At 44.1% G+C, this 25,533-nt stretch overlaps 1 protein-coding gene across 10 annotated transcripts; it reads right to left on the bottom strand.

The window, feature by feature from the left end:
- Positions 1-5,485: 5,485 nt before the first annotated feature.
- LOC147610352 (peroxisomal fatty acid beta-oxidation multifunctional protein AIM1-like) lies at positions 5,486-25,213 on the bottom strand. Of its 10 annotated transcripts, none has more exons than XR_015264041.1 (17): positions 24,905-25,212; positions 24,319-24,442; positions 23,272-23,343; positions 23,095-23,157; positions 22,762-22,818; positions 22,500-22,567; positions 21,889-21,970; positions 21,564-21,619; positions 21,169-21,471; positions 8,358-8,444; positions 7,948-8,122; positions 7,601-7,725; positions 7,307-7,473; positions 6,866-7,208; positions 6,631-6,775; positions 6,332-6,458; positions 5,486-6,044 (listed from the first exon to the last, which is right to left on the bottom strand). XR_015264041.1 is itself a non-coding variant. In XM_086786304.1 (17 exons), exons 1-17 carry the CDS (start codon positions 24,908-24,910, stop codon positions 6,003-6,005), a joined length of 2,043 nt encoding a protein of 680 aa, XP_086642430.1. In that variant the 5' UTR covers positions 24,911-25,213; the 3' UTR covers positions 5,486-6,002. The 10 variants fall into 10 exon arrangements, 4 of the variants coding, with proteins under 4 accessions (XP_086642430.1, XP_086642429.1, XP_086642431.1 ...); XR_015264043.1 differs by having other exon boundaries at positions 6,631-6,779; positions 6,937-7,208; XR_015264042.1 differs by having other exon boundaries at positions 7,601-7,722.
- Positions 25,214-25,533: the final 320 nt, after the last annotated feature.

Below are 25,533 nucleotides of genomic sequence, written 5' to 3'. Positions count from 1 at the left end.
GAGGGAAGTTTTTCCGGGTTCGGTTTTGGAAGAATCGAGGGATTAGTCTCTTGTCCGGATATACATGGGCGAGGCCCTGAGTGAGAGACCCTGCCCCGCGCAAGAAGTGCTACTTCCGCTATTCAATTGTTTTTGGCCCAATCCTCTCCAAAGTGAATTGGTGGCCACTTTTGCTTTAAACAATAGTAGAACCCTCAATCCCTCAAGCCAAAGGAGAGCTTACAAGCTCCATGTAAGCTAATTTTCTTACTTTGTTTACAAATTTTAATGAAAAATCTATGGTTTTCCTGATTTTTATGAATTGCAGATGATTGAATTAAATTCAAACGCTATGCCTTTGATGAAAAGGCCACCCCCTTCTCTTCTTTACATTCCAACCTTTCTTAATCCTAGAAAGATTAACTAAGTGATTAATTAAACTCTTCTTATTGTTTACTCTCTTGAATTTAGAAATTGTGTAGATTAGAGTTCTATAATTCTAAATTGAGTTAATTAAGTTAAGAGAAAAATGAGAAATGGTCAGCCATACAAAGGAGGTTATGGCAAAATTTTCCAGAATTTTGTGAAAAAGAAAGTTTATTTTTGTGTTATTCCAAAAGAGTAATTCCCACCATTTTTGCATCTTAAAAAAATATTCTAAATATTCCATGTACATATTCACCTATGAATATGCATGGATATTACTGATATTAATTATTAAAATTGATTTTTATGCATAGAAAGATGCATAAAGAAATTTTTTTAATTATAAAAGTGTTATTCTTATTAAATTTGATTCTATGCATAGAAAGATGCATAAAGGATTTTTTTTAATTATAAAGAATTATCAAACCTTTTCGAGAAAGATAGTTCAGGAAAAATCTTATCCGACTCCAACCTTGAATCAGACTATGACCAAGACCAAACTCTTTTGTCAGTTTCGAGGAAAGAAGGTGTGACCAGTTTAGAAAAAAAAAATTACATTCAAAACTCCAGCCAAATTTGAAACTAAGTCTGAGACCCTTCGAATTGATATGTGGATCAAGGTTATAGAATTCGAGGAATTTTGGTATGAAATTCAGAATTCCAATCAAGAAGTTTTGGGGATACTGATTCAAGAAATACTCTTGTATTCAAAAGAAAATCAAACTGAAAACTTGCATAGAAACCTAGGAGACAACTTATGTAGACTTGGAACCATATATGGCTGGATGATTAGGAGACAACTTATGTAGACTTGGCACCATATATGTCCATATATGGTTGGATGATTAGGAACATCTTATGTAGACTTGTATCCTACTTGGTACCATGCTAAGTAGGATGCATGTAAGTACGAGTCAATTGACCACCGCACTCTTAAGGTAGAAGGAGATCTTCTCAAGACACCTAGTCCTCGAGTTGTTGTGGGACCAACAAATGGCAACCAAATGACCTCGGACGGGTATGTGTTCTAAAGTGTAATGGAATTCAATTAGGATAATTCAATACACCCTTTGAAGAGAATGTCTACTCTGGACATAAACAATGATAAAACCTTTGTTACACATATACATGTGCACACACACACGTGTATTGAAATTCAATCAGAATAATTCAGTACACCCTTTGAAGAGAATGTGTGTGTGTGTGTGTGTGTGTGTGTGTATTAAGCCTTTGAAGAGAATGTGTGTGTGTGTGTGTGTATTTGTTACATCACGGTAGCCACCACCATAGCCAAAGAGGGGCAAGAGCTCTAGTCACCACCCAACCAACCATAGAAGAGTGTGGATAAGTATCCACACTGTCGGGCTTATATTGTGGCCTGCCTACCCACACTAGCCTGGCCGCCCATGATACTCTGACCTGGGAGCCTCACAGGTGAACCCCGGACACACTCGTCACACACGCTCCAAAGTGTGGACTCTGTGTCCGGTCGAGCTCTGCCGTCGCTATATGAGCGACTCATGCATGCTGTTTTACAGGTTACCTGATAGTATTAAACCTTTGTCATACATACACATGCATGCATGCACACGTGTATATTAAACCTTTGTCACACATACACACACGTGTATATTAAACCTTTGTCACACATACACATGTGCACACACACACACACACACACACGTGTATAAAGATGCATGCACACAGATTATTTGAACTCACACATCTTTCAATGCATAAGTAAACCTTAAAGATGGAATAAACCATAAAGTGGAGTACATGTTTGTCCAAGTCACGTTGAATTAATTCTATACGACCTTCATTTGAGTCTTGTTGAGATTTAAAATATTAAAATTTCACATTAATTTAGGAAGCTAAAAACACATTGAGAATTTGATTGTAAAGATTTTTTTGTTTTTTTAAAAGAGAGATAGTAATGGCATAGGTAAGCGAGGGATATGGAAGAGAGATAGTAGTAGCATATGTAAGGAAAGGATATGGAAGAGAGATAATAGCAGTATAAGGAAGAGAGTATGTGAGTAGAAACTAAAACACGCACCTTAAAAATTGGTGAAAATATGATAAACAAGATTTTAAGTGAAAGAATCAAGAAAGTGTGAAATAACAAGAAGTTACATATCAAAGAAATATCAAAACTTTTTTTATTTTCATGTAGTATAAGCTTAGATAAGAAAGAGATATGGAAAGAAAAATATGAGTAGAAACAAAACAAAAAAATAGGTATTCAAAATGGGTGGAAATTTATAAACAAGATCTGGAGTGAAAATAACAAGTTTTATATAAAAGAAATAGCAAAAAATTAAAGTAATGAAATAGTAATAGCAAATGTGAGGAAGAGGGAGTAGGTGAAAAATAGAAATAGCATGTCTACAGATGAGGGAGTAGGTGAAAAATAGTAGTAGCATATAGCAAAACATTAAGTAATGAAATAGTAGTAGCATATATAAGGAAGAGGGAGTAGGTGAAAAATAAATTTGGGACAAAAAAAGGCAAACAAGAGGGAAATAGCAAGAAATAGATTGGAAACAAAGAGAGATCGTAGTGACACAGGTGAAGAGGGTATTGGAAAGGGAGGATGTGAGTAGAAATTTAAAAACTAGTCTTGAAAAATTACTAAAAATATAAAAACACGATTTGGAGTTAAATACAAAGAAGAGTTAAAAAATAAGTTATAACACAAAAATGAAAAAGCATTTTTTTTTAAAAGGAAAAAAACCCTAAGAAATATTGAAGAATTTTAGCCATTGAAAAAACATATAAATGAATTTGAAAAATCCATGAGTAGTTAGAAAATGAATTTGGAAAATGCATGAGTAGTTAGAAATTGAGTTTGAAAAATGCATGAGTAGTTGGAAAATGTGCAAGTAGTTAAAAAATAGGCTAACATAGAGTGAAAAATAACATTAGTGACTTTGATTTGTATCTTGCAAATTTGAGTTTACTGGACTCTAGAAATTATTAAAGCGGTGGCAATGGAGAGGTTGAGGTAAATATTGAATTGGAGGAAGAAGAAAGTCAGTATTTGAAGTAGGGAATAAGAAGTGATTGAAGGTCATGGGGAGATACTATGAGCTCAACCAATCCTACAACTACAACAAACAAATGAACACTAACCTTATTATCTATCACAACATTAGGATCACTTGTGGACGGCTCAACCTCCCTAGCAGCTTAAAGCTCAACCTCACTTGTGGGATAGCTCAACTTCCCTACTAGCAGCTTCAAGCTGGTCTTATAAATGGATGATCTTTTGATCTTGTCTTCAAGTACATTTTTACATACTTTGCTTTAATAGGTTGTTTGCTTTACCACATCTTCATTCTCTCCTTTCACCTTTGTGGCCTCATCATCCAGCCATTCAACCTACATGTTCTTGTGTGCAAGAGTGTCTTCTAGGCTTCTTCTTCTTCTTCTTTTTTGTGGGGGTGGGGGTGGGGGGGGGGGGGGGGGGGGGGGCATTGATCTGCTCAATTATTGCTTCCTTGTCAAGCACTACAAGAGTGAGGCTATGATATTATGTACCTACAACATTATGTCTTTCCTCAAGGACCATCATGTAAGCTCTACTAGTTCCAAGAGCTTCTTGAGTTGTTATTCTTGCCTTCTAGTGAACATTTTTTTAGTTCTTTGCTCCATTTCCTCCGTACAAGCCCAAAGAAAACTCAGCCTTGGGATTGCATTGAACTTGTCTACACTATGCAAACATCTTGACTGTATCGGTGTACTGTGCCAAACAAGTTGCCTCCTTTTGCAGATGTATCTCAGTTATAGCTTTGTCAAATGATTCTCCTTCTTTTCCCAAAATTTTTAAAGCTCCCCCAAGATTTCAACTATACTTAATGGAGGCTCTATGTGATTGCTAAATCCTTGTACCATAGTGGGGATAGTTTCCACTTGAAAGAATTAAATTTGTGATTCACTGGATAAAGTTTTAGCCCCACTTGAAAGAATTAAATTGATGACTAAACTAGCTAACCAAGCAAGAGTGAAGCCACTGGGGCCAATAAAGAATGTGCAAGTAACATTAAGAACTGCAAGACTTAAATTTACCATGTTAATTGTGGTGTTCTCGCAGAGCCAAGAAACCATGCACAATTAAGAAAGTAAGGTAGTATCAACACAACTACCTACTAGATAGATGTAGTTAATCTTTGTACTTAAAAAATATTCCCCAGAGAAAGCACTCAATGGATATTTTGAGAAATGGAGAGCCTCTCTTTGAGGCTTGCTAACCAAGACATTGAGTGGACTTGATTTTGTGAACTTAAGATTTTTTGGAGAATTCATAGAAGATGCTCCATACAAACCAAAACAAAAAGATCAACCCAATAATCCAAGTGAAAAATGGAGAAGGATACCAAGATCTCCCAACAATCATGTAGAGGTGGATGAAATGTACAAAAAGTAGGAATGGGAATGGACAACTTTCAAATTTGAGAATACCAAAAGGGAGAAACCCAAAGAAAATTAAGCCTCAACAATCTGATTTGGAAGAATAAAAGTTCTTTTCTAGTCATCAATACATAGAGGACAATCAACACTTGTTGATTCCATCAAAAGTAGTGAATCAAAAGGATGCAAAAGCCCAAGAGCTTCCATATAACCAAAACAAGTGAATCAAATCTCTTGAAGAACTTCAAAAGATAGAAAAAGGCATGTCGAATTTAAGAAGAAGACATAAAAGCATTAATGGTGATGTGATTGAGGACAAATTTGAATAAATACTCATCATCCTTATGAAGGTCATTGCTGACACTACATTTTGGCAACATTTTGACCATATTGCAAAGATTCTTCACCAAAAGATGTATGCATCTATTTCTTTTGGTAGATTTTGATAAAGGCATATTAATCATTAGGCCAAGGTCATGTGCTCAATTATTGAAGGAAAGCATCACTGTTTGTTTTCGATTTTTCTTGCAGCCTTAATTGCTCTCCTTTTTTGAGTTCATAACATAATTGATAAGAGTATGTTACTTCAGTTGTTTGTGTCTTTCTTTCTTGTCCATGAGCCCTTGCCTGAGTAACGATCATCCCACGCTGCTTAGGAACATAAATATTCACCAAAAAGATTTGATGTATCTTATCGTCTTACGTTAATGATTTGGATTAGGTGATACTAAAAAGAAATGTAGTGACTTCTTATGCATATAGAGGTAGGCTTTTAATTGTTACATAGCTGGCCAAAAGACTACTACTCAGAGGTATACTTAAATTAAAAGGGAAAGCTATCATAATGTATGGTGACAACTATCTCAGCAGAGATTTCTATGACTTGTACAGATGATCACTAATACTAATCTTGGAAGTTTTTTGTGGTGGGTGGGGGTGGGGGCAAGGGAAAGACAAAGAGAGGATGCAATGGAAATTAACGAGTGCTAGATTGAAGGAGTTAGAACTTTTAAGTCTTTTATGGCGGAATTATGGCATGGTGATACCAAGTAGTGTTTGTTGTAATTTGCTGTGTTTTCTCTTTATCCTCCAAGTGGGTTTAGAGCATTTACTGTGTTGGTTTGAATGGGTGTGGATGACAAAATGGTATCATTTGATGTGGACATGGCATTCTTCAAGAGTCTTCATAACCGAGCAAACGCCTGAGCTGACACCTGATCTTTAACCTGGTAGAGGGTAAAGCCACATTTTGTTAACCTTCTCCCGTTACACTATCTATGGCTGGTTAAAAACCACCCCTGCCTGTTCATCCAGGCCGCCCGTCAAGGATGGACAGGCAATCTTGCCCGTCCAACTCCCCGCCTGTCACATTGCCCATGTTCTGTGACCAAGCAAAACCTTTTTTTTCCATCGCACTTGCAGTAGAAATTAAAGTAGCATAGAGGCTTTTTTAATTTGAAGTCATGAAACATAAAATTTACTGTTGAAGATGTGCTTCACCAAGGGGCTTTACCTGGTTAGAAGATGGATGTAGGTAAGAGCATGGCTGGAAAAAAACACCATATTGTTTGGACCACTTTGATAATTGAGAAATGATGAAGTTGGTGCCAACTGCCCGTGCCCAAAACAAGATGCCACCTCTACATGTTTGCAACAGGAACAGCATTAGATTGTCTTTCATACACGTGGATAAGTAGGGTAATATGGAGAAGCCACGACCATTAAGAATGTATATGTGCTTGCTTACGCACGCGTTCATGTGAGTGCTCAAGTGCTCCTCAAAACATCGATGATGAAGGTTCACGATCATACCTGTAGCTGGGAAACCCCATTCCTAAGATGGACGCAATGTCGACGTGTTCGGCCGTCTCCACAATCCCATCATGCAAAATCTTGTATGCTTCATTTACAATGGGGAAAAGGAGCATGTCCAAGATTTCTTCTGCCGCGACACATGCTACCTAACATGTAACGTAACATATCAATGAGAGGTAAGATATCAAACGAATGTTAAAGATTTCATGTAGAGCCCTCACACCAACGCTACCTTCTTCCCCGTAAATCCGTAAGCCTCTCTTGACCCTAAGTAGTTTTGGAATCCCTGATGTAATAGCTTACTTTGACAGTCTGAAAAACTCAAGGAAGACATCGTCATGCCGAAATCTCTGAGAAGCACATCAATTTCACATCCGTCCACCCCAAGTTCTGTGATGACCATTCTGCTAATTGAACAGACTAAGCAAAGCCGTTCCACAACAAGTCCCGCAGAGCTTTTGACAGCCATTGGTAACTTCTTCATCAATTGCGCCAGTGCAAAGACATCAAGGACCGCCTGAGGGCTAGTCTTTTCTATGAATGAAAGTTCCACCAGCTCGGTTTTATGGGCAGGACTGCAAATATTGAGAACACCATAGCTTGAGTTCTTCTAATGCTTTACCGAGGAGAAAATGCATTATACAGTTGCCCATGTGTGACCTAAGAGGGAGACCTTACAAAATGCATCCCAAGGATGCGGTTCCCAAGGTGACCACCATTTGCAGAAATCGATTGTAGATCGAGCGATGATGAGTTTGACAACAAAATAGTGTCGGGTTGAGAACAATGCGCGAGTCCTTGTAACACCTTATGTTGGTTTGGTATGCTTTCCTCTAATGCCTGCACAGGGAGGATCCACATAGTTGAATCCTCACAAAGGGGCTTTTGTTTTTGTGAAATATACTTATATTAAAAGAATGGGCATTTTAAGCAAGACAGAATCTATGCATGAAAACTTCATATATACCTCCATAACTAGATCTACGTCATGGAAGTTCTTGTAGTCTGTCACACCCGCCACTAAAGCTGCCATACTTTTAGACTGTCCCTGAGAAATGGTTCCATTGGATGCAAGGCCTTCTAAATTTTCTGCTTTAGAAGGTCAAAAAACAATCATTTGAAACCGGATTAAACTCTTGACAAACACCTGGATCCACTTACAAATCAAGTTCTAAACACCAAACTACAGCCCCACTTATGTGCTCTCTTCTTCATCTACGTGCTCATGTAGTGGAAAATGACAGAAAAGGTTCATAAAAACGGTGACATAGAAATAATGCCCAGAGACGGCATAACAAAGGTGAGACATGGCACCTTTGATAAAGCTAAGGCCAGCCTGCAAATCACTCTTTCTGTCACCCTTCAAGTAGACTGGGATTTTCGAGAGGATAAAAGATGTGGCAATAGCAGCACCAGTGGGACCGCAACCCACGATGGCAGCACAGCTAATTTTCCGAGGTTTCAACCCTTTCTCAGTTATGCCGGGAATCTGGTATAATAGGCATAAATAGAATTACAACAGAGCTTCCCAAGTAACAAGGGCTTTTACAGACACAACTCCCCACGTGTGAAAAAGGGAGATTTGACCCATCCAGTCCCTCATGGGAGGGAGATCACCCCCGTTCAACGCTGGGTTTTTTATGGGCACAGGAATTACCTGTAAAGAAAATGAATTCTAAAAGAAAAGATGACCTTAAAAAAAACGAAGGAAATAAAAGCATCACCTTCGTGACCGATCGTCGAGCAAAGAAGACGTGCATCAGGCCCTTCGCTGTTGGACCACAGACTAGCCCGTGGCTGAATTTTTCTTCCTGTAGTGGAATACCTCTATCATCTTCAAATAAACTCTACATTTTAAAGGCCCTTTTCCTTGACATAGTAAATACATGCCATCCATATGAAGGCTTCTCTCTCTCTCTCTCTCTCTCTCTCTCTCTCTCTCTCTCTCTCTCTCTCTCATATATATATATATATATATATATGAGAGAGAGAGAGAGAGAGAGAGAAGCCTTCATATGGAGAGAGAGTTGTATTAACGTCTTCAAAAGGCCAAAATGACCTATGAGACCAAAAGGTTACATCATATCCATGAGGTACATCATCCTGGGTACAAAATAGTAATAAAGAAAGATAACAAAAATCTAGAACTATAAAATCTGATCTAGGTACATGCGTAGAGAGCTCTCATATCACACCCTAATACATCCCTCATGGGCTGCTGTGACATGGTGCTCAAGGTGGTAAAACTGAGTCAACGCGAGAAGGTCCTGCAATGATGGGAGATGATGGCCTGGATCCTCTTGTGGTGGCGTGGCCGTGGGCGAGGACCATGGGGTCTAGGGTGTCGAGCTCTGCATAACTCAGTGGCTCTGTCGAGTGTCACACCTCTTGGCCGAGCTCCTACACTAGCCTGTGGTCTGGGGTATGGTGGGTGGATCGGCCCTCGGAGTGCTGGTATGGAAGAAGTCGGTGAGAGAGCTCTGTGTTGGTCCTCGAGCAAGTACAGCTGATCTGGATCTCACTAAGGACTCTTGTGTCTGCACAGCTCTAGAAGAAAAAGTCCCAAGCATCTCTGATCCGGGAAGTCTAGAGAGAGAAGCCTTCATATGGCTGGCCTTCTCTCTCTCTCTCTCTCTCTCTCTCTCTCTCTCTCTCTCTCTCTCAGAGAGAGAGAGAGAGAGAGAGAGAGAGACAAGACCATGCCCAGAGATCCATCATTGTTTTCTTCATGGCATGAGCATCCACTTCAGCCATCCATGCCGACACCGCCGCATCGACATCAGCTCATACCAGCCATACACAAGGGCCATTTTCGCATCCCATAGGAGTCCTAACTGGGCAAGCCTACTCCATCCTACATGCCACGCGCCCCCGACCCAGAGCACTCAGGATCTCCACCACACAAAGACAGATCCATGAGATTCTCGGATGGCATGACATGCCCTCACCATAGCCACATCTGTCATCAGGAGGCTTATAGAGTCATGTTTCAGTTTTCAGTTTTCACATCCTTTTTATAGTTTTTTCATGGCACTGTATACCCATGGTATCATTGTACTATTCATGGTCTCATAGGCCCTTTGGGTCTTTTGTAGACATTAACAGATCTCTCTAATAGATCTCTCTCTCTCTCTCGGAGAGAGATGTCAATCACTCCATTTCAGATGTGAGGGGGATGACCATTTGGACACGTGGCACAGAGGGAAATAGCCACCCTTGGGGAGGAGGGTGTCAGAATATGCAGCGGAAATGATATCCAAACTTGGGTAGACAAGAGCAAGTAGACTGCAGAAAATAATCAGCACAAGAAACACTGAGAGATGTGTGTAAACTCTTCTCTATACACAAGATCCCGAAGAAAACTGAATGAGAAAGTGGAGGAGGATGGGGGGGAATATATACAAGCCCATGAGGGCAGTCGGCCAGCCCTGGAAGAGGCCCACGACTCATGAAATGTCCACGACTGCTGAAAAACAGCAGTCGGCCAGCATCTGGTCCCCACATCTGCTCAGATCAGGTCGGCCAGCACACAGATAGCCCACGACTGCTCCAGATGCAGTCGGCCAGCCTCAGTGTGGTCCTGGCATCACCTGGCAGCCCTCCAGCCACTAGGAAAAAAATGGGAAAAATAGGGAAAAAATACGGGGAGTGTGGAAAAATGATATACGGGCGGGCACACCCACAACAGAGGCCCTGGTGTATACAAATAGACAGGAGATGACTTCTAACACCCCCTCTCAGCTCCTGGCTGTGTAACCAACCCCAGGGAGCTGGAGTGCCGCCTGAGCGTAGCCTGAGGTAGAGACTTCGTGAAGAGGTCCGCCGCATTGTCCTCCGTCGAACAATAAAGTAGCAAGATGTCACCAGCCAAGATCTTCTCACGAACAAAGTGATACTGTATCTCTATATGCTTGGTCCGGGCATGGAAAACCGGGTTCCGAGCAATAGCTATACAACTCTGGTTATCACACTGGATGACTGTGGGCTCCCTCTGTGGAAACCCCATCTCGCCTAGCAGCCTCCGCAGCCATACAACCTCACAAGCAGCACCACAAGCAGCTCGATACTCTGCCTCTGTCGAAGAAAGGGCAATAGTCGGCTGCTTCTTGCTGCTCCAAGAAACCGCTCCTGAGCCGAGGGTAAAAGTGTATCCTGAAGTAGATCTCCTCGTGTCTGGATCTCCTCCCCAATCTGAGTCACTCCAACCTTGGAGCTTGACTCCATTCCCTCCTGTGTAAAAGAGTCCCAGATCCTTCGTACTCTGCAGATACCGCAAGATCCGCAATCCTGCGTCCCAATGAGTCTTCAATGGCGTCTGCATAAAAGAGCTCAACAGCCCCACGGAGAAGCTCAAGTCCAATCTGGTGTTCAGCAACCAGATCAATGAACCAACCAGCTTCCGGTACTGCGAGGCATCAACTGGCTCACAAGGATCTGTAACGGTTAACTTTGTGTTCGGGTCCATCGGCGAAGTAATAGGCTTGCAGTTCTCCATCCCAAAGGCCTCAAGCAACTCATGAACATACCGCTGCTGAGAGACGAAAAACCCCCTCTGGGTCTGCCAGATCTCCAATCCCAAGAAGAAGTGGAGTAAGCCTAAGTCGGTCATCTCAAACTCCTTTGACAAGGCAGCCTTCGTCACTCCAATGTGCTCCACATGACCGCCGGTGAGAATGAGATCATCCACATAAAGGATGATGAGTGTGACCAAGCCGCGTTCCCGAAAGAGATACAGGTTTGGATCTGCAACCGATCTCTGGAATCCAGTCCGAATAAAGAAGGAATCAATCTTCTGATTCCAAGCCCGCGGAGCCTGCTTAAGACCATACAAGGCCTTACGTAACCTGTAAACCATCCCTTCCGATCCTGGAACAATGAAGCCTGGAGGCTGCTCAACGTACACCTCCTCCTGCAGGTCACCATTAAGGAACGCCGATTTTACATCCATCTGGTACACGGGCCACCTCTGAGAAGAAGCAAGGGCAAGAACGGTCCGAATCGTGGTCATCCGCGCTGTCGGTGCAAAGGTATCCTCGTAGTCGATGCCTGGCCGCTGAGCATAACCCTTAGCCACGAGCCTGGCTTTGTGTTTGTCCACCGACCCATCAGCCGCGTACTTGGTCTTAAAGACCCATTTGACACCAATGACTGACCGCTTCGACGGCCTCGGTACCAACTCCCAAGTGTTGTTCTTCTCGATGGCGTCAAGTTCCACCTGCATGGCTTCCCTCCAAGTATCCTGTGAAAGGGCTTCCTTTACGGAAGTGGGCTCTTTATCCCGCATGATACGAGACATAAGAGCATAGTTCACCTGAAGAAGCTCCGCCGTGTTGCTTTTATCTCGAACTCGATGTGATCTTCGAGGGCCGTCCTCTGTGGTCCACTCGGAGGGTAGCTCCGTGACACCTGACTCCCGAAGGGTGTCCATCAACCACCTAGGTACTCGAACAGATCGTGGAGCCTCCTGTGGTCGCGGGGGCTCAACTCCAGCTTCGGGCTCAACCTCCTGTGATGACTGAGGTGGATCAACTGGAGTGATAGACTGGGAATCATCATCAGACTCTGGATCTCCAAGAAGTGGCGGCTCCTCGACAGTGGATGCTGGAACATGCTCGTCAAAGACCACATCCCGGCTGACAACAATCTCGTTCCTGTCTGGATCATACAACCTGTATCCCTTGGAAAGAGAGTTATACCCCACAAATACCAGCTTGCGGGACTTGGAGTCAAGCTTCCCCCTCTGCTTCTTCGGAATATGTACATACGCGTCACTCCCAAAGACACGGAAGTGCGAGACATCGGGTTTCCTGCCAAAATATGCCTCAAATGGAGTCATATGGGGTACAGAAGTCGTCGGAGAGCGGTTAATGGTATGGACAGCTGTCGCCACAGCCTCACCCCACAGTGGACGAGGAAGATCTCGATGCTCCAGCATGGTCCTCGCCATCTCCACCACAGTCCTGTTCTTACGTTCAACAACTCCATTCTCCGAAGGCGATCCGGTATTGGCCAATTCCCTCTTGATGCCATGGTCTGCACAAAACCGAAAGAATACAGTCGAGGAGAATTCCCCTCCTTTGTCAGCCCTGAGAGTCTTGACCTGAAATCCAGACTCTTTCTCCACCATCACGTGCCAATCCTTGAACCGAGCAAAAGCCTGGTCCTTCTGTGAAAGAAAGTAGACCCACGTGAATCTGGTACAATCATCAACAAGCAGCATGAAGTAGAGAGATCCTCCCAAGGATGGTATCTGCTGTGGTCCACACAAATCAGTGTGAATCAACTCCAAAGGTTTCGAAGCCCGCCTGGAAGCCTGCTTCGGAAAGGATTCCCTGTGCTGCTTACCACGTATGCAAGAACTGCAGCGTCCTTGCCTACTACCAACATCTGGCAAGCCAACCACCATCTGGTCCCGGAAGGCGCGCCGCAAAGCATCCACATTTAAGTGGCCAGAACGAAAGTGCCACAAGTCTCCGACCTGAGAGCCTGTCAGTGAGGAGAGTGCAGAGAGTTTGTAGATACCGTTCTCCACACCGCCTTCCCAAACAACTTTGCCTGTCTCACGGTCCCTTAGAGCAACTGAATGCTCCTCAAATTCCACCCGAAAGCCAGTCTTGCATACCTCATGCACTGACAAAAGATGAAAGCCCAGAGCAGGGACATAAAGAACACGGGAAGCATGCTTGCCCCCCTTGCCGTCGGGAATGATCTCCATCCGGCCCTCACTATGAATCGGAATAGTGGAGTTATCACCAATAAAGATACGACCTGACTGCCGCTTCAGATCCAGGAAGAAGTCACGGGATGGAGTCATGTGCCTGGAAGCACCACTGTCGAGAATCCATTCCCGAGTATCCTTTGCGGTGAAGCCAACTGCCTCCTCGCTCGAAGACGATGAATCATCGGAGTCCACCATCTCCAAGTGCACAAATGCCGGAGTCTTCGCAGCTGAGGCTGAGGACTCAGCACTCTTCCCTGTCCGCTTAGGGCACTTCCTCCAGTAGTGGCCTTTCTCGCCACAATCATTGCAAGATCTTTCGGCCTTCAGCTTCTCTCGTTCTGGATCAGGCTTCTTCTCGGAAGACTTATCTGATGAAGCCTTCCCTTTGCCCTTGTTGGTATTACGGCCTTTCGACCGTTGGCCAGTTAAGGCCTCCGAACCTCCGCCGTGAGGAGGGTTCGTAAAACGTTCCTCCTGGTCCAAGACCATTGGCACAAGCTCCTCCCAAGTAATGGTGCTGAGCCTGCCACTAGTGATCAACGAGGAATAGAAAGCGGAATACTGACCAGGTAAGTGAGAAAGTAACGTGATGGCCATATCTTCGGACGATATCTCTTTCCCAGCTTGAAGGACTTCCTGCTGAAGGGCCTGCAGCTTGTTAATGTGTTCCCGCATCGTCGAAGACTTTGCAGGGTTCATAACCCGCATCTGCACTTCCAAGGATATCCGCTTCATGGGTGATACCCTGTTGTACAAAGAAGCCAAGTGCTCCCATATGCCTCTCGCCAGCGTCATGTGCTTCACATGGTTGATCACCTGTGGTGTGCAATTGAGGAATATAAATGACCGGACCCTGGCGTTGACACGGTCCCACATTTGTGCCTGTGCCTCTCGGTCCTTCCTCGCGGATAAAACCTCCCCTTCCTCAGCTTCCGGCCTTGGCACCCCTTTGATAATAAAATCAGCAAGATCATATGACTCCAGTACTGACTCCATCATGACCTTCCAAATGCCATAATTTGACCCGTCCAACTGCCGATCCACTGGGAACGTGGGAAGAGTCGGAATCTTCACGTGCTTCTCTGCCATCTCGAGTAAATCCGCCATCTCGGAGAGTAACTTGAAAGGGTGGGTGGCTGGGAAAAATCTGAAAATCAGAAAATATGCAAGTGGCTGTCCAGCCCCTCTGCCCGCCTTCCTCTTGCACCTTCACTTCCCGTTCAGCCCAAAACAGTCCACCGATCAGCAACCTGTTGCTCCCCCTCTTGCTCAGAAAAACGCCCAAGATCTGCTAGAGCCTATGGCTCTGATACCATGTCAGAATATGCAGCGGAAATGATATCCAAACTTGGGTAGACAAGAGCAAGTAGACTGCAGAAAATAATCAGCACAAGAAACACTGAGAGATGTGTGTAAACTCTTCTCTATACACAAGATCCCGAAGAAAACTGAATGAGAAAGTGGAGGAGGATGGGGGGGAATATATACAAGCCCATGAGGGCAGTCGGCCAGCCCTGGAAGAGGCCCACGACTCATGAAATGTCCACGACTGCTGAAAAACAGCAGTCGGCCAGCATCTGGTCCCCACATCTGCTCAGATCAGGTCGGCCAGCACACAGATAGCCCACGACTGCTCCAGATGCAGTCGGCCAGCCTCAGTGTGGTCCTGGCATCACCTGGCAGCCCTCCAGCCACTAGGAAAAAAATGGGAAAAATAGGGAAAAAATACGGGGAGTGTGGAAAAATGATATACGGGCGGGCACACCCACAACAGAGGCCCTGGTGTATACAAATAGACAGGAGATGACTTCTAACAGAGGGGGGGGGAGAGAGAGAGAGAGAGAGAGAGAGAGAGAGAGAGAGAGATGTCAATCCTTCTGTATCAAATGTGTGGGTGGGTAAACAACTCTCAGATGTACACTAACGGAAGCATGCTATTTTAAACTACTGATATGCATGAGACAAAATATACACAGAGAATAGGAAGAGAAGAAGAGATATGACAGAGGAAGATTGTTTCTCAACTTAAATAATGCATATATTAGCTCGTTCACTGAAAACGAAATATTTACAATGATATCTGCAAGATCTAGACTCGTGGTCTGGACTACTTTCTTGTCCCTCTTGGAGGTTTCAGAAAATGAGGAGTTGAGGTTCCTATTTATATGAAAAATCCTTGTCCAATAACTCCAGTCAGCTAACCTTTTGCAAGCCCAAAAATCATTGTCATGAAAGTCAATAAGTTCTTTCTGAGCTAAAAAGGTGCCCAACCCTTGTTTGCCACACTCGTATAAACATGCTTAGGCAGCCCAAAACCCATTCCAAAACTTCACAGTTCTACATCATGCTGATTTGCTACTGATTCTGATATATGTGAGAGAGAACAAATTTGACTTACTTTATTATGCTTGGGTCCATGCCCTTATATACAACCTTACACAAGCAAATCGCTTTTCCTCAAAACATGCTTTTCCCTAAAAAAATACTAAAGCATGCTTTTCACAAAAAAAAACCATTAACAAAAAATCCTAAGAGCTTGTTCATATGCTCTACACAATATCCTCCACTTGAGCTTGTCTACTTTCAACACTCCCCCTCATGCTTAAGTTGAGGTGATGTTCATGTCTTCAACTCCAAGTAGTCCTTGAAACTTTTCAAACTTCTCTCTTGCCAATGCTTTGGTGAAGATATCCGCAATCTGATCTTCAGTCTTCACAAATCTTAGATCAACTTGCCCTTGTAGCAGTTTTTCTCTAACAAAGCAATAATGTACCTCAATGTGTTTCGTACGAGCATGAAACACTGGATTTTTTGCCAGCTAAATGGAACCCATGGTATCAGTGTATATAGGTACTGGTTTTTTCAAGGTTATCTCCAAGTCTGCTAAGAGTTGTTGCATCCATGCAACCTCACATGCTACTTGTGTTGAAGCTCTATATTATGCTTCTATAGTACTCAAGGCTACTGTAGGTTGTTTCTTTGATGTCCAAGAAACAAAACCATTTCCAATTGAGCAACACATGCATGTGGTGCTTCTTCGTGTTGATGGATCACATGCCCAATCTGCATCACAAAATGTATGAAGTTCAAACTCATCTCTACACCAATAATGAAGTCCTTGATTCACCGTGCTTTTGATATATCTCAAGATTCTTCTCATGGCATCCATGTGAGATTTCCTTAGGCTTTGCATAAACTGGCTTACTACTCCAACTACATGAGCAGTATTTGACCTTGTAATTGTAAGATAAATGAGTTTTCCCACAAGTTGTCTATAAAAGGTTTCATCTTCAAATATCAATCCTTTCTTTTTTAAGCTCCACATTCACCTCCAAAGATATGGCTATAGGTTTGCAATTTGTCAAACCATATTGTTCCAACATGTCCAACCATGACATACTTTCTTTGTGAAAGCACATATGTTTTTCTCCTTTGATTATTTCCACTTCAAGGAAATATCTTAGCTCTTGTAAGTCCTTCATGTTGAATTCTTCACAAAGTTGTGCTTTTGCTTTTGCATTCTCTTCTTTATCATTCCTTGTCAAAATAAGATCATCCACATAAAGTACCAAAATTATAATGTTGTTTCCTTCTATCTTTACAAAGAGTGAAGGATCTGCATAACTGTTTTTGAAGCCAACATTCCTCAAATGATTTGAGAATCTATCAAACCATGCTCGCTGTGCTTGCTTTAATCCATATAAAGCTTTCTTTAACTTGCACACATGTGTTGGATGTTGTAGGTCTTCATACCCTTGAGGTTGCAATGTTGGTTTTCACTGTTGCCATCTTTGAAATGGGTGAGTAAGTTTCTTCATAGTCTACTCCATAAGTTTATGCATATCCTTTACCAACAAGTCTTACCTTGAATCTGTTTACACTTCCATCCGAGTTGTATTTGATCCTATAAACCCATTTACAATGACCTTCATGTCATCTTTGTATGGTGTAAAATCCCAAGTTTGATTCTCTTAAAGAGCATTAATCTCTTCAAGATCCATAGCCACTTTCCACTCATGGCTTTGTATAGCATCCTCAAACCTTTTTGGTTCTTCCAATTCTATCACCTTTGTTATATTAGCATAATGTTTAACCATAAAAGAGTCATATGTCAAACTTTGATATGGATGTCTTATTTTGAAACCTTCTTGGTTCTTCCAATTCTGTTACCTTTGTCATGTAAGCGGAATGTTTAACCATAAAAGAGTCATAGGTCAGCCTTTGATTTAGATGTCAAGAGTCATAAGTCAATGTGACGTGCACACCCAGTTGGTGAACAGGTGACATGGCATTCTTAGCATTCATGGGCATTTAGCATAGCATTCCCAGCATTAAGTGAGCAGTTTAGCATGGCATTCAAGCATAAGGAGCATCTCCAGCATGTGCCGCAGCATGTGCGGCAATGTATGGGGCTTCTACAGCACCTACAAAAGTACATAAGGCATTAAGAGCATTTAGGGCATGCATCACAGCAGGTTGGGGCCTGTGGAACCAGTCGACAGCATGGAAAGAGGCTTTTTGGCATTTATTAGGTCGTGGAGGTTCCAGTCAAACAGGCCGACAACAGTGTCCTGGCCAACCAGCAGCATAAATCCATATGTAAAGAAAAGCGCATCATTCATTTCAGTCATCTCCTTCTTCTCAGCGTTTCCAGCCTAAGGACCAAGGGAATCATTCATAGGCAAGCAGTCAGCATTCACTCATCTCCTACCTCCTACATAGAGGAAAGCCAGCATCCCACAGGTGGACCTCAGCATTGGAGAAAGGAACATTCAATCATCATCATTATTCAGCATTTCTCTCTCTTCCCGAGAGGGATACTCATTTATAGTGGACATAGATCTATTTATGATCTCAATTGTAACCATTGCATTTAATCTAGTTGCATTGCATTGCATTGAAACCTTTCTCTATCTATTAAGTGTTACTAAGTACAGTTTATTTAAGGCTAAGGTTTTTTTTACTACGATCAATCCCTTGCATGTCACAGTCAACCTTTGATTTAGATGTCTTACCCTTGTAGACCTTAAAGGTTGAGTTTCTTCAACAACTTCACTCCCTTGATTGATTTGAGAAATCACTTCTTGAGTACCACTAGTGCTTGGTTCACTAGTGATGTTGTGAAGGTCCCCTTTCCATGGAGTCATCTTTTTCTCTTTTGCTTCTTTGTGTAAAGGTTGAACGTCACTTCGCTCATATTTGATGATGACCGAAGGACACCAACTCCCCTCTTGTGTCCTTGTGGCTAGAGCCACCCACCTCCATCCGTGCAATGGCCAGAAGTGAGTGAGCACGCCGGTGATTTGCAAATCATGCAGATGGTGTGAGAGCTCTATGGCCTATCCGCCGTGAATAGCTGCAAACACCGCCTCTGTGCTCCAATCTGTCCCAACCACTGCACTCAGAGGGAAGGAGAAAATCATCATGCCACTCTGTGAAGTGGAAGGCCTGGAGTGATGCAGAACCACACAGATGTGAATAGGGGGCCACCGTCTCCTGGAAGATGCCCGCTCGGAGGCATTGGAAGAAGCTATAGTCAAAACTTGAAAGAGGGAAAGGGGGGGACTGGGAGGGGAAAGCACACACCGGAGAGGCCACGATGGTCATTGCTACTGGCTCCGAGAAACTGTGGATCAAGTGTCGAACCAAGCTAGCCAGTTGCCTCCTCTTTGGGTCAAGCACAACCGGCGGGGGTGCTCTGGCGAGGCAGAAGTGGGGAAGAGAAGGGGTTACGATGAAGCCCGGCGGAAGAAGCCGAAAGGGAGGGGAGGGTGGGGGTGTTGGTGCTAATGAGGGAGCATGGAGGGAGAAAAGATCCCTTGTGAGGGAGGGAGGGGCTGTGAGGTTGGGCCCACCGGAGGCTCTGAAGGGTCAGAGAGCCTCATGGGAATCTGGATGCCTGGAGCGGGATCATGATGAGGCAACAGTCTCCAAAAAGGGAAAGGGGGGTGGGCGGGGGGGGGGGGGGAACATCACCGTCGCGGGCTGCTGAGGTAGTGCTCGTAAAGGTTTTTTGACAAGACCATATCCTCCAATGGCCTGCCAGACTGGCGCACCTAGCGGCACTGCTCTACTCTGGAAGTCCGACAGTGGTTCCGCCTCGGACAGGTGGTCTGCCACTCTCCTGCACCGAGATCCCCAGGGACCAGGACCTAATGCTCTGAATCCTGGGGGCTGGGATCCCCTCCTTCCCCTTTGATGAGGAGCTGAGCTTTTGGGGGGGGGGGGGGAGGGGGTTGAGGGGATGGGGAAGACAATTGGAGGTGCCCCCTGGACTGATGGCATGGACAAGCTCTAGCAAGATGTCTCTTCTACCGACAAATGCTGGGAGGGCGAAGTACTCCAATCCCTAAAATAAGAGCTCCCCAGAGGCAAGAATGCATTATGACATGGGGGACTGGCTCCGGAGAAGCTATGCAGATACGCAGAGAGGGCATCCCTGCTGTTCGTGCTAGAACTGAAGTGGCAGCGGGAGGGGGATTCCATCACTCTTCCAATAACACCACCCATCACTGGGAGGAGGGAAAGGTCTTCCTTCCTGAGACCAAGAAAGCAGACTGTCATGGGAAAGCTTGAGACGCCAACCAGAGGGTCGGACGGTAGGTTGAAGTCGTGCTGTCACCTCGCAAAGAAGGCCTTGACCGTGTGCAGTGCGACGACGCTCAACTGCATGACTCTTTCCGATGTTGCAGGTGAATTAAACTGGATCTAGTAGTATCCACGCTCCAAAGAATGAATATCATTGATCTTTCCAAGCTCACCAGTAAGGGGTAAGGCTTGCCTCCTGTAAAAGATCCCTACACTGTCCACACGCTGGGTGGCTACCCACAATCTTGCAGACCAAGGTGGAGGCCTTGAAGCGAGGAGCTCGAGATCCGCTTCTGAGAAGGAAAGGCAAGGGACGGTGGCCTTGGTCGGGGATGATGGGAGCGGCTACCATGGAGTCCTCTTGGAGGAGGGAAGACTAGAAGACGCCGAAACTTCGCACAGAACTGTAAGAGAGCTGCGAAACACCTAACGAAGGAGAGTTGACGAGGATAGGGTTCGCATGACTGGCGGGGTGCCGGGGTGGGGGGGCGTGGGGGGGGGAGAGAGAGAGAGAGAGAGAGAGAGAGAGAGAGAGGGGGGGGGGTGGGTGGGAAGAGGGAAAGCTTAACGATGGGCGAACTCCAGAATGTGGCAGGCGAACAGACCGAGGCGACAACAAATGGATGGAGGCAGAAGTTGTGCAAAAGAAAGGGGATGACCAAGAATCAAATGGGCAGAAGTCTCAGGCTGGGGCAGGAGCAGGTGGCAAAAGGAAGAAGAAGGCAGTAGGACAGGGGGGCGCACACAGGAAAGCGAAGAGGTAGGCAACGGGAGGGAGGCGGGAGCTGGTGAAGAGAGGGAAGCGCAAGAGGCAGTGAGGAGAGGGAGGTAGGCGCTGGCGAGGAAAAGCAGGTGAACCTTACAAAAACAAATCGCTTTTCCTAAAACATGCTTTTCCCTAAAGAATACTAAAGCATGCTTTTCACAAAAAAACCATTAACAAAAAATCCTAAGAGCTTGCTCATATGCTCTACACAAATATCCTCTACTTGCGCTTGTCTACTTTCAACAGATTCTACTCTAACACTAACCATAATTTCACACATGCATACATAACTACCCTGTACAAGTGTCTTCAAATGTCATGGCACATGCGTTTGTGGACGGATGCATGTGACAACCACCAGAAAACAAGGACTGCCCCAGGGAGACAGCGGTTCTCGTTGCTTTTTCATTAATAAATTGTGTATAAGAAGGATGGTAGTTATTAAAGCAATAAACCATACCAGGGCAGCACCAGCCAATCCACCTTTAACAACACCCTCCTCAATGACATCTATGCAAAGAAGAGGGTGAAGAAGATTTGGATGGTCTTTTCTAGATCGGGACCTTGCTTGTCTCAAAATTTGGAGCACTTTGCTTATCGGCTCTAGTCTGTCAGTTCTCTCTAAACTCTTCCTCCATGGAAATCTTTTCTCATGAATCTCTAAAGCCCGACTGCATGCTTTTGTCAAGATGTTTCCAGTGACTACAACTTCATCAACTAGCCCTGCTTCCATTGCCTCCACAGCTGTCAAGGTTCTTGTCATCTGCAGAAACGGCAAGTATATAGAAAAGGCATGCTTTGCAAATCATCAACACAAACGCGTTTACAAAGTCTGTCCATTATCAAGGAATGTACCCATAGGATTTGAAGCGTCCGTTTCACACCAACCAAGCGAGGTAATCTTTGGGTACCTGCATTTACATCATGGAACTGGACTACTTAGTAATGGATCAAATATGATTGTACGTATGAATGAGCTAGGAATAGGTCAAACATGAATTCAAGCAAATCAAGTGTTATTTATGTTCTATCACGGTGTGAAGTATTTTGGGTTATCACATAACTTGTCCCACGACACTAAAATCTTCACAAGAAAGTGTGTGTGTGTGTGTGTGTGTGTGTGTGTGTGTGTGTGTGTGTATCCAACTCGGTCTTATCCAAGCATAATTCCAAACATTACCTCCTAGGCCAGGTATAATACCAATATGCAGATCAGGCAAAGCAAATTTAGCATTGGAGTAAGCAACCCGAGAATGGCAGGCCTGCGCCAGCCACAGAAAAAAAAGTAAATATCAAAAGAAGTGGCATGTTTTGGTTTATCAAACCTCCTGCTCGAACACCGCTCATTCTTAATCTCTGCTATAGATTACGGCATCACATTCTTAATCTCTGCTATAGATTACAGCGTCATTGCCCTCGTTCATCATTCAAGACCGAAAAGACATCTGAACTGTCCAATCAACATATCTGTTCCTTGGAATTCAGAGCAGATTCATAGGCATCAGCATGCTCAGAGTTCCAGCAGAGCTGAGATGTCAGAATACACGGTTTGCCTGCTTCAGAATGCATTCCAGCAGATCTGAGTTGTCAGAGGATGTTTCCCTCTCCTGATGAACAATGGAACATCTCCACCTGGGGATCCAGTCCGAATATTCTGGACATGTCGCTCATGACCTGATAGTAAGTCATGAGATTACTGGAACATTCCTCCCAGGAATCTCTTCCCAGAGAACGTTTCCTAATTCAGCTGCAGTAACATGTTGTCACATAGCAAGTTTATGTTATACATACCAACATCAACTCAAGGCCTCCACCAATTGCAAAGCCTTGAACAGCAGCAACAACTGGTTTTGGTCCATCTGAAGAGATCGTTAAGAACATGCAAAACAAAAATAAGTCATATATACATATGTGCGTGTAGTGTGCCATGTGTGCATGGGTACATCCACAAATACATACATGCATGCATAGAGTATTGTTGAAAATTGTACATCAATCTTAAGGATGAAGTGTGTATCTTATTGTATTCTAAACCGGTGGGCATTTCCATTACCTTCTATCATGCTGAGAAAGGGAATAGGTGGGACAAATTGTGTGTCATCATCACAACCTGTCACATACAGAAAAAGAGTGGCATTATGTATGTGCATATGCTACACATTGAAATTGACAAACAAAATGTTAGAAACCTAAGGCCTGTTACTACTTAAATAACAGGCCTAACAGACTCTGAACATTCCCCATCCATGGCGACGGCAGGAGTTGGATGAGGAAGATTGCCATCCCATCCCTGGTGTAATGGGCAGCGTCAATGAGCCCCCACTAGAAGGCAGGTTGTGTCATGCAAACAGCCTTGCTAAAAACAAAATAGTGAAGATATCTCTACCGTTCTTTTGTACTTTTTGAAAGAGACTAAGGTCCACCCCGACCGAGAAATCAGATTTTGATCCTGCAAACAGAGAAGGAGACGTGTTTTTCAACAAATAATAAACTATTAAAAAGCTTTGTTGCAGTTTTGGATAAGTCCTTTTTTTTTGGGCAAAAGTCGACATGGATTGGGCACCTGTCAACACAATCGCCTTCACATCTTTTGTTGCAAATGCCTCTCGAAATCTCATTTCCAATCCCGCCATAACTGCACATCAATAGTTTGGCAAGACACTGTAGCATTCACATATTAATGCACCAAACTTCCCAAAATTTGTACTCATGCACTTAAGGTTATGTTATTAAGCTGGTTACACAATGCCTGCCTGTCAGAGGGGACCCAATCAGGCCACCTGCCGTCAGGCATGGACTTGCATGCACATCTTGCCCCTCCAACTACTTGCACGCCATCACATGGGCATGGAATGTTGTAAAGTGATCCTGAATCTCTTCAATGCTGCTTAGGTGATAAGGACCCCATGGTAGCTGCCCTTCAGAAGTGTCTGTGCAACCTTGCCCTTCCGCTACAGGAGCAAGCTTGACCATCCATGCCCCTGCCAGCCATCACCACGGCTACAACAAACTCGATTAGAATGACACCCCCATCATCCACCAGCTATGTATAGCCATCCATGCTGCCAGAAAATCCACTTATGGCTGGCCATCCAAGCCCCAGCCCATAGGATGGGCACAGAGATAAATACACTACGGATGGCCACTTAAGGCCCAGCTCATAGGATGGGCATGGAGATGAAAACAATGAGCCTTATAACCAGGGTTCAAAATAAGGAGTTGAATGTGTAGTTCATTGGGCTAATCTTTCTCAACTTCTGCTTAATAAGTATCAAAGAATGGTTGGCCGGTTCTTGCTTGAGGAGTTAGCTCACCACCCACCCTAACCAAGAGGTCACAAGTCACCTCCCGAAGAGAAAATGTATGAATGTGTGAACAAATGTATCTTCATGCATAGCTGTGAGTATTAGCCTGCCTAGGTATCTATACAGTAAATCAACTCATCACTCAATTATTGCAATTGATCTAAACTCAGAAGCCGGGTATAGATCCTCCAGAAATGGGGATACATTAGTGTTATTAGGTTGTCCCCAGATAGCTTGGATCCCACAAGTGCAATGACGGCATGAAAGACGTGCCTGAGAGAAAGTACAAAGGTCAAAAAACAAACCATGGTTGTTCAATGTATTTTTGGGTGGATTGTGGATTGTAATGACTGCAACTCCATCAGCACGAGCTTGGAACTTCACGGAAGAAGCCGCCAGGTTTCCTTTTGTCTTCACCATCCTGTTATCCTGAATCATTATAGGAGTGTCAGTGAGCAACAAGTGCAATCTTAAATGCATCAAAATAACACAATCATACAAGTTCTACATTCTTCATAAATCAGGTCCAACAAAGTACACACGAGCACATGCACACGTGTGGGATTTCTGTGTTCAAGTTATCTTGTGCTGGCATGCAAGGGAAGTGACCGAAATGCTGTTGGAAAATGCAAGTTCAATCAGACAAAATGGTCCACAATGAAAGGCCATATCGTAAGTGATACACATACACAAATGCATGCAGAAAGGGTATTGGGCACATGTGTTAAGTGGTTATTACGAATACTTTGCCCCTCTAAATCGTGATTGAAGCTAATCTAAAAGCAGTAGCATGATTTCTAGCAAATGATCACAAAATGAAGCTGAAATTTCTGGCATGATAAAGCTATTGCAAATGAGCATGGAATGAAATTTGAATACTAGAGAGCTTGCCTCCATTGTTGTTGTGCGGGTTGCAGCAGCAAGCAGCTTCCCAGGGGGTTGATACACGAAAAGAAAGACGATGACGGGGTGGGCTTCTCAAACTAGTGATGATAGCAAATTAAAGCTCAGTGAGATAAAAAAGCAGATTATAAACACACACTCTCTCTCTCTCTCTCTCTAGGTGGGTCTTCTCTAACTGCTCTCTCTAAGTGGGTCTCTCTCTCTCTATATCTCTGTATAGGTGGGTCTCCTCCAATAAGTGGCGCTCTCTCTCTCTCTCTCTCTCTCTCTCTCCATCGGCCGGCTCTCTCCCCATCAATCTCTCTCCATCGGCCGGCTCTCTCTCTCCCCATCTCTCTCTCTCTAGGTGGGTCTCCTCCAATTGCTCTCTAAGTGGCGCTCTCTCTCTCTCTCTCTCTCCATCAGCCGGCTCTCTCCCCATCAATCTCTCTCTAGGTGGGTCTCCTCCAATTGCGTCTCTCTCTCTCTCTCTCCATCGGCCGGCTCTCTCCCCATCAATCTCTCTCTAGGTGGGTCTCCTCCAATTGCGTCTCTCTCTCTCTCTCTCTCTCTCTCCATCAATCTCTCTCTAGGTGGGTCTCCTCCAATTGCGTCTCTCTCTCTCTCTCTCTCCATCA

Source organism: Cibotium barometz, chromosome 49 (genome assembly GCF_041138505.1).
Source record: "Cibotium barometz isolate CiBa-2024 chromosome 49, ASM4113850v1, whole genome shotgun sequence".
NCBI lineage: Eukaryota > Viridiplantae > Streptophyta > Polypodiopsida > Cyatheales > Cibotiaceae > Cibotium > Cibotium barometz.
This window is presented reverse-complemented; position numbering and strand designations above follow the sequence as displayed.

What these genes read in the sequence shown, in the direction of transcription:
- LOC147610352 (XM_086786303.1), bottom strand. An exon ending in AAATACATTGAACAACCATG is followed by an intron (nt 23,344 to 24,318) that starts GTTTGTTTTTTG and finishes ATTGATGTGCAG; the next exon opens with TTATGGCGGGATTGGAAATG. An exon ending in ATGGGGTTTCCCAGCTACAG is followed by an intron (nt 6,459 to 6,630) that starts GTATGATCGTGA and finishes GCAAACATGTAG; the next exon opens with AGGTGGCATCTTGTTTTGGG.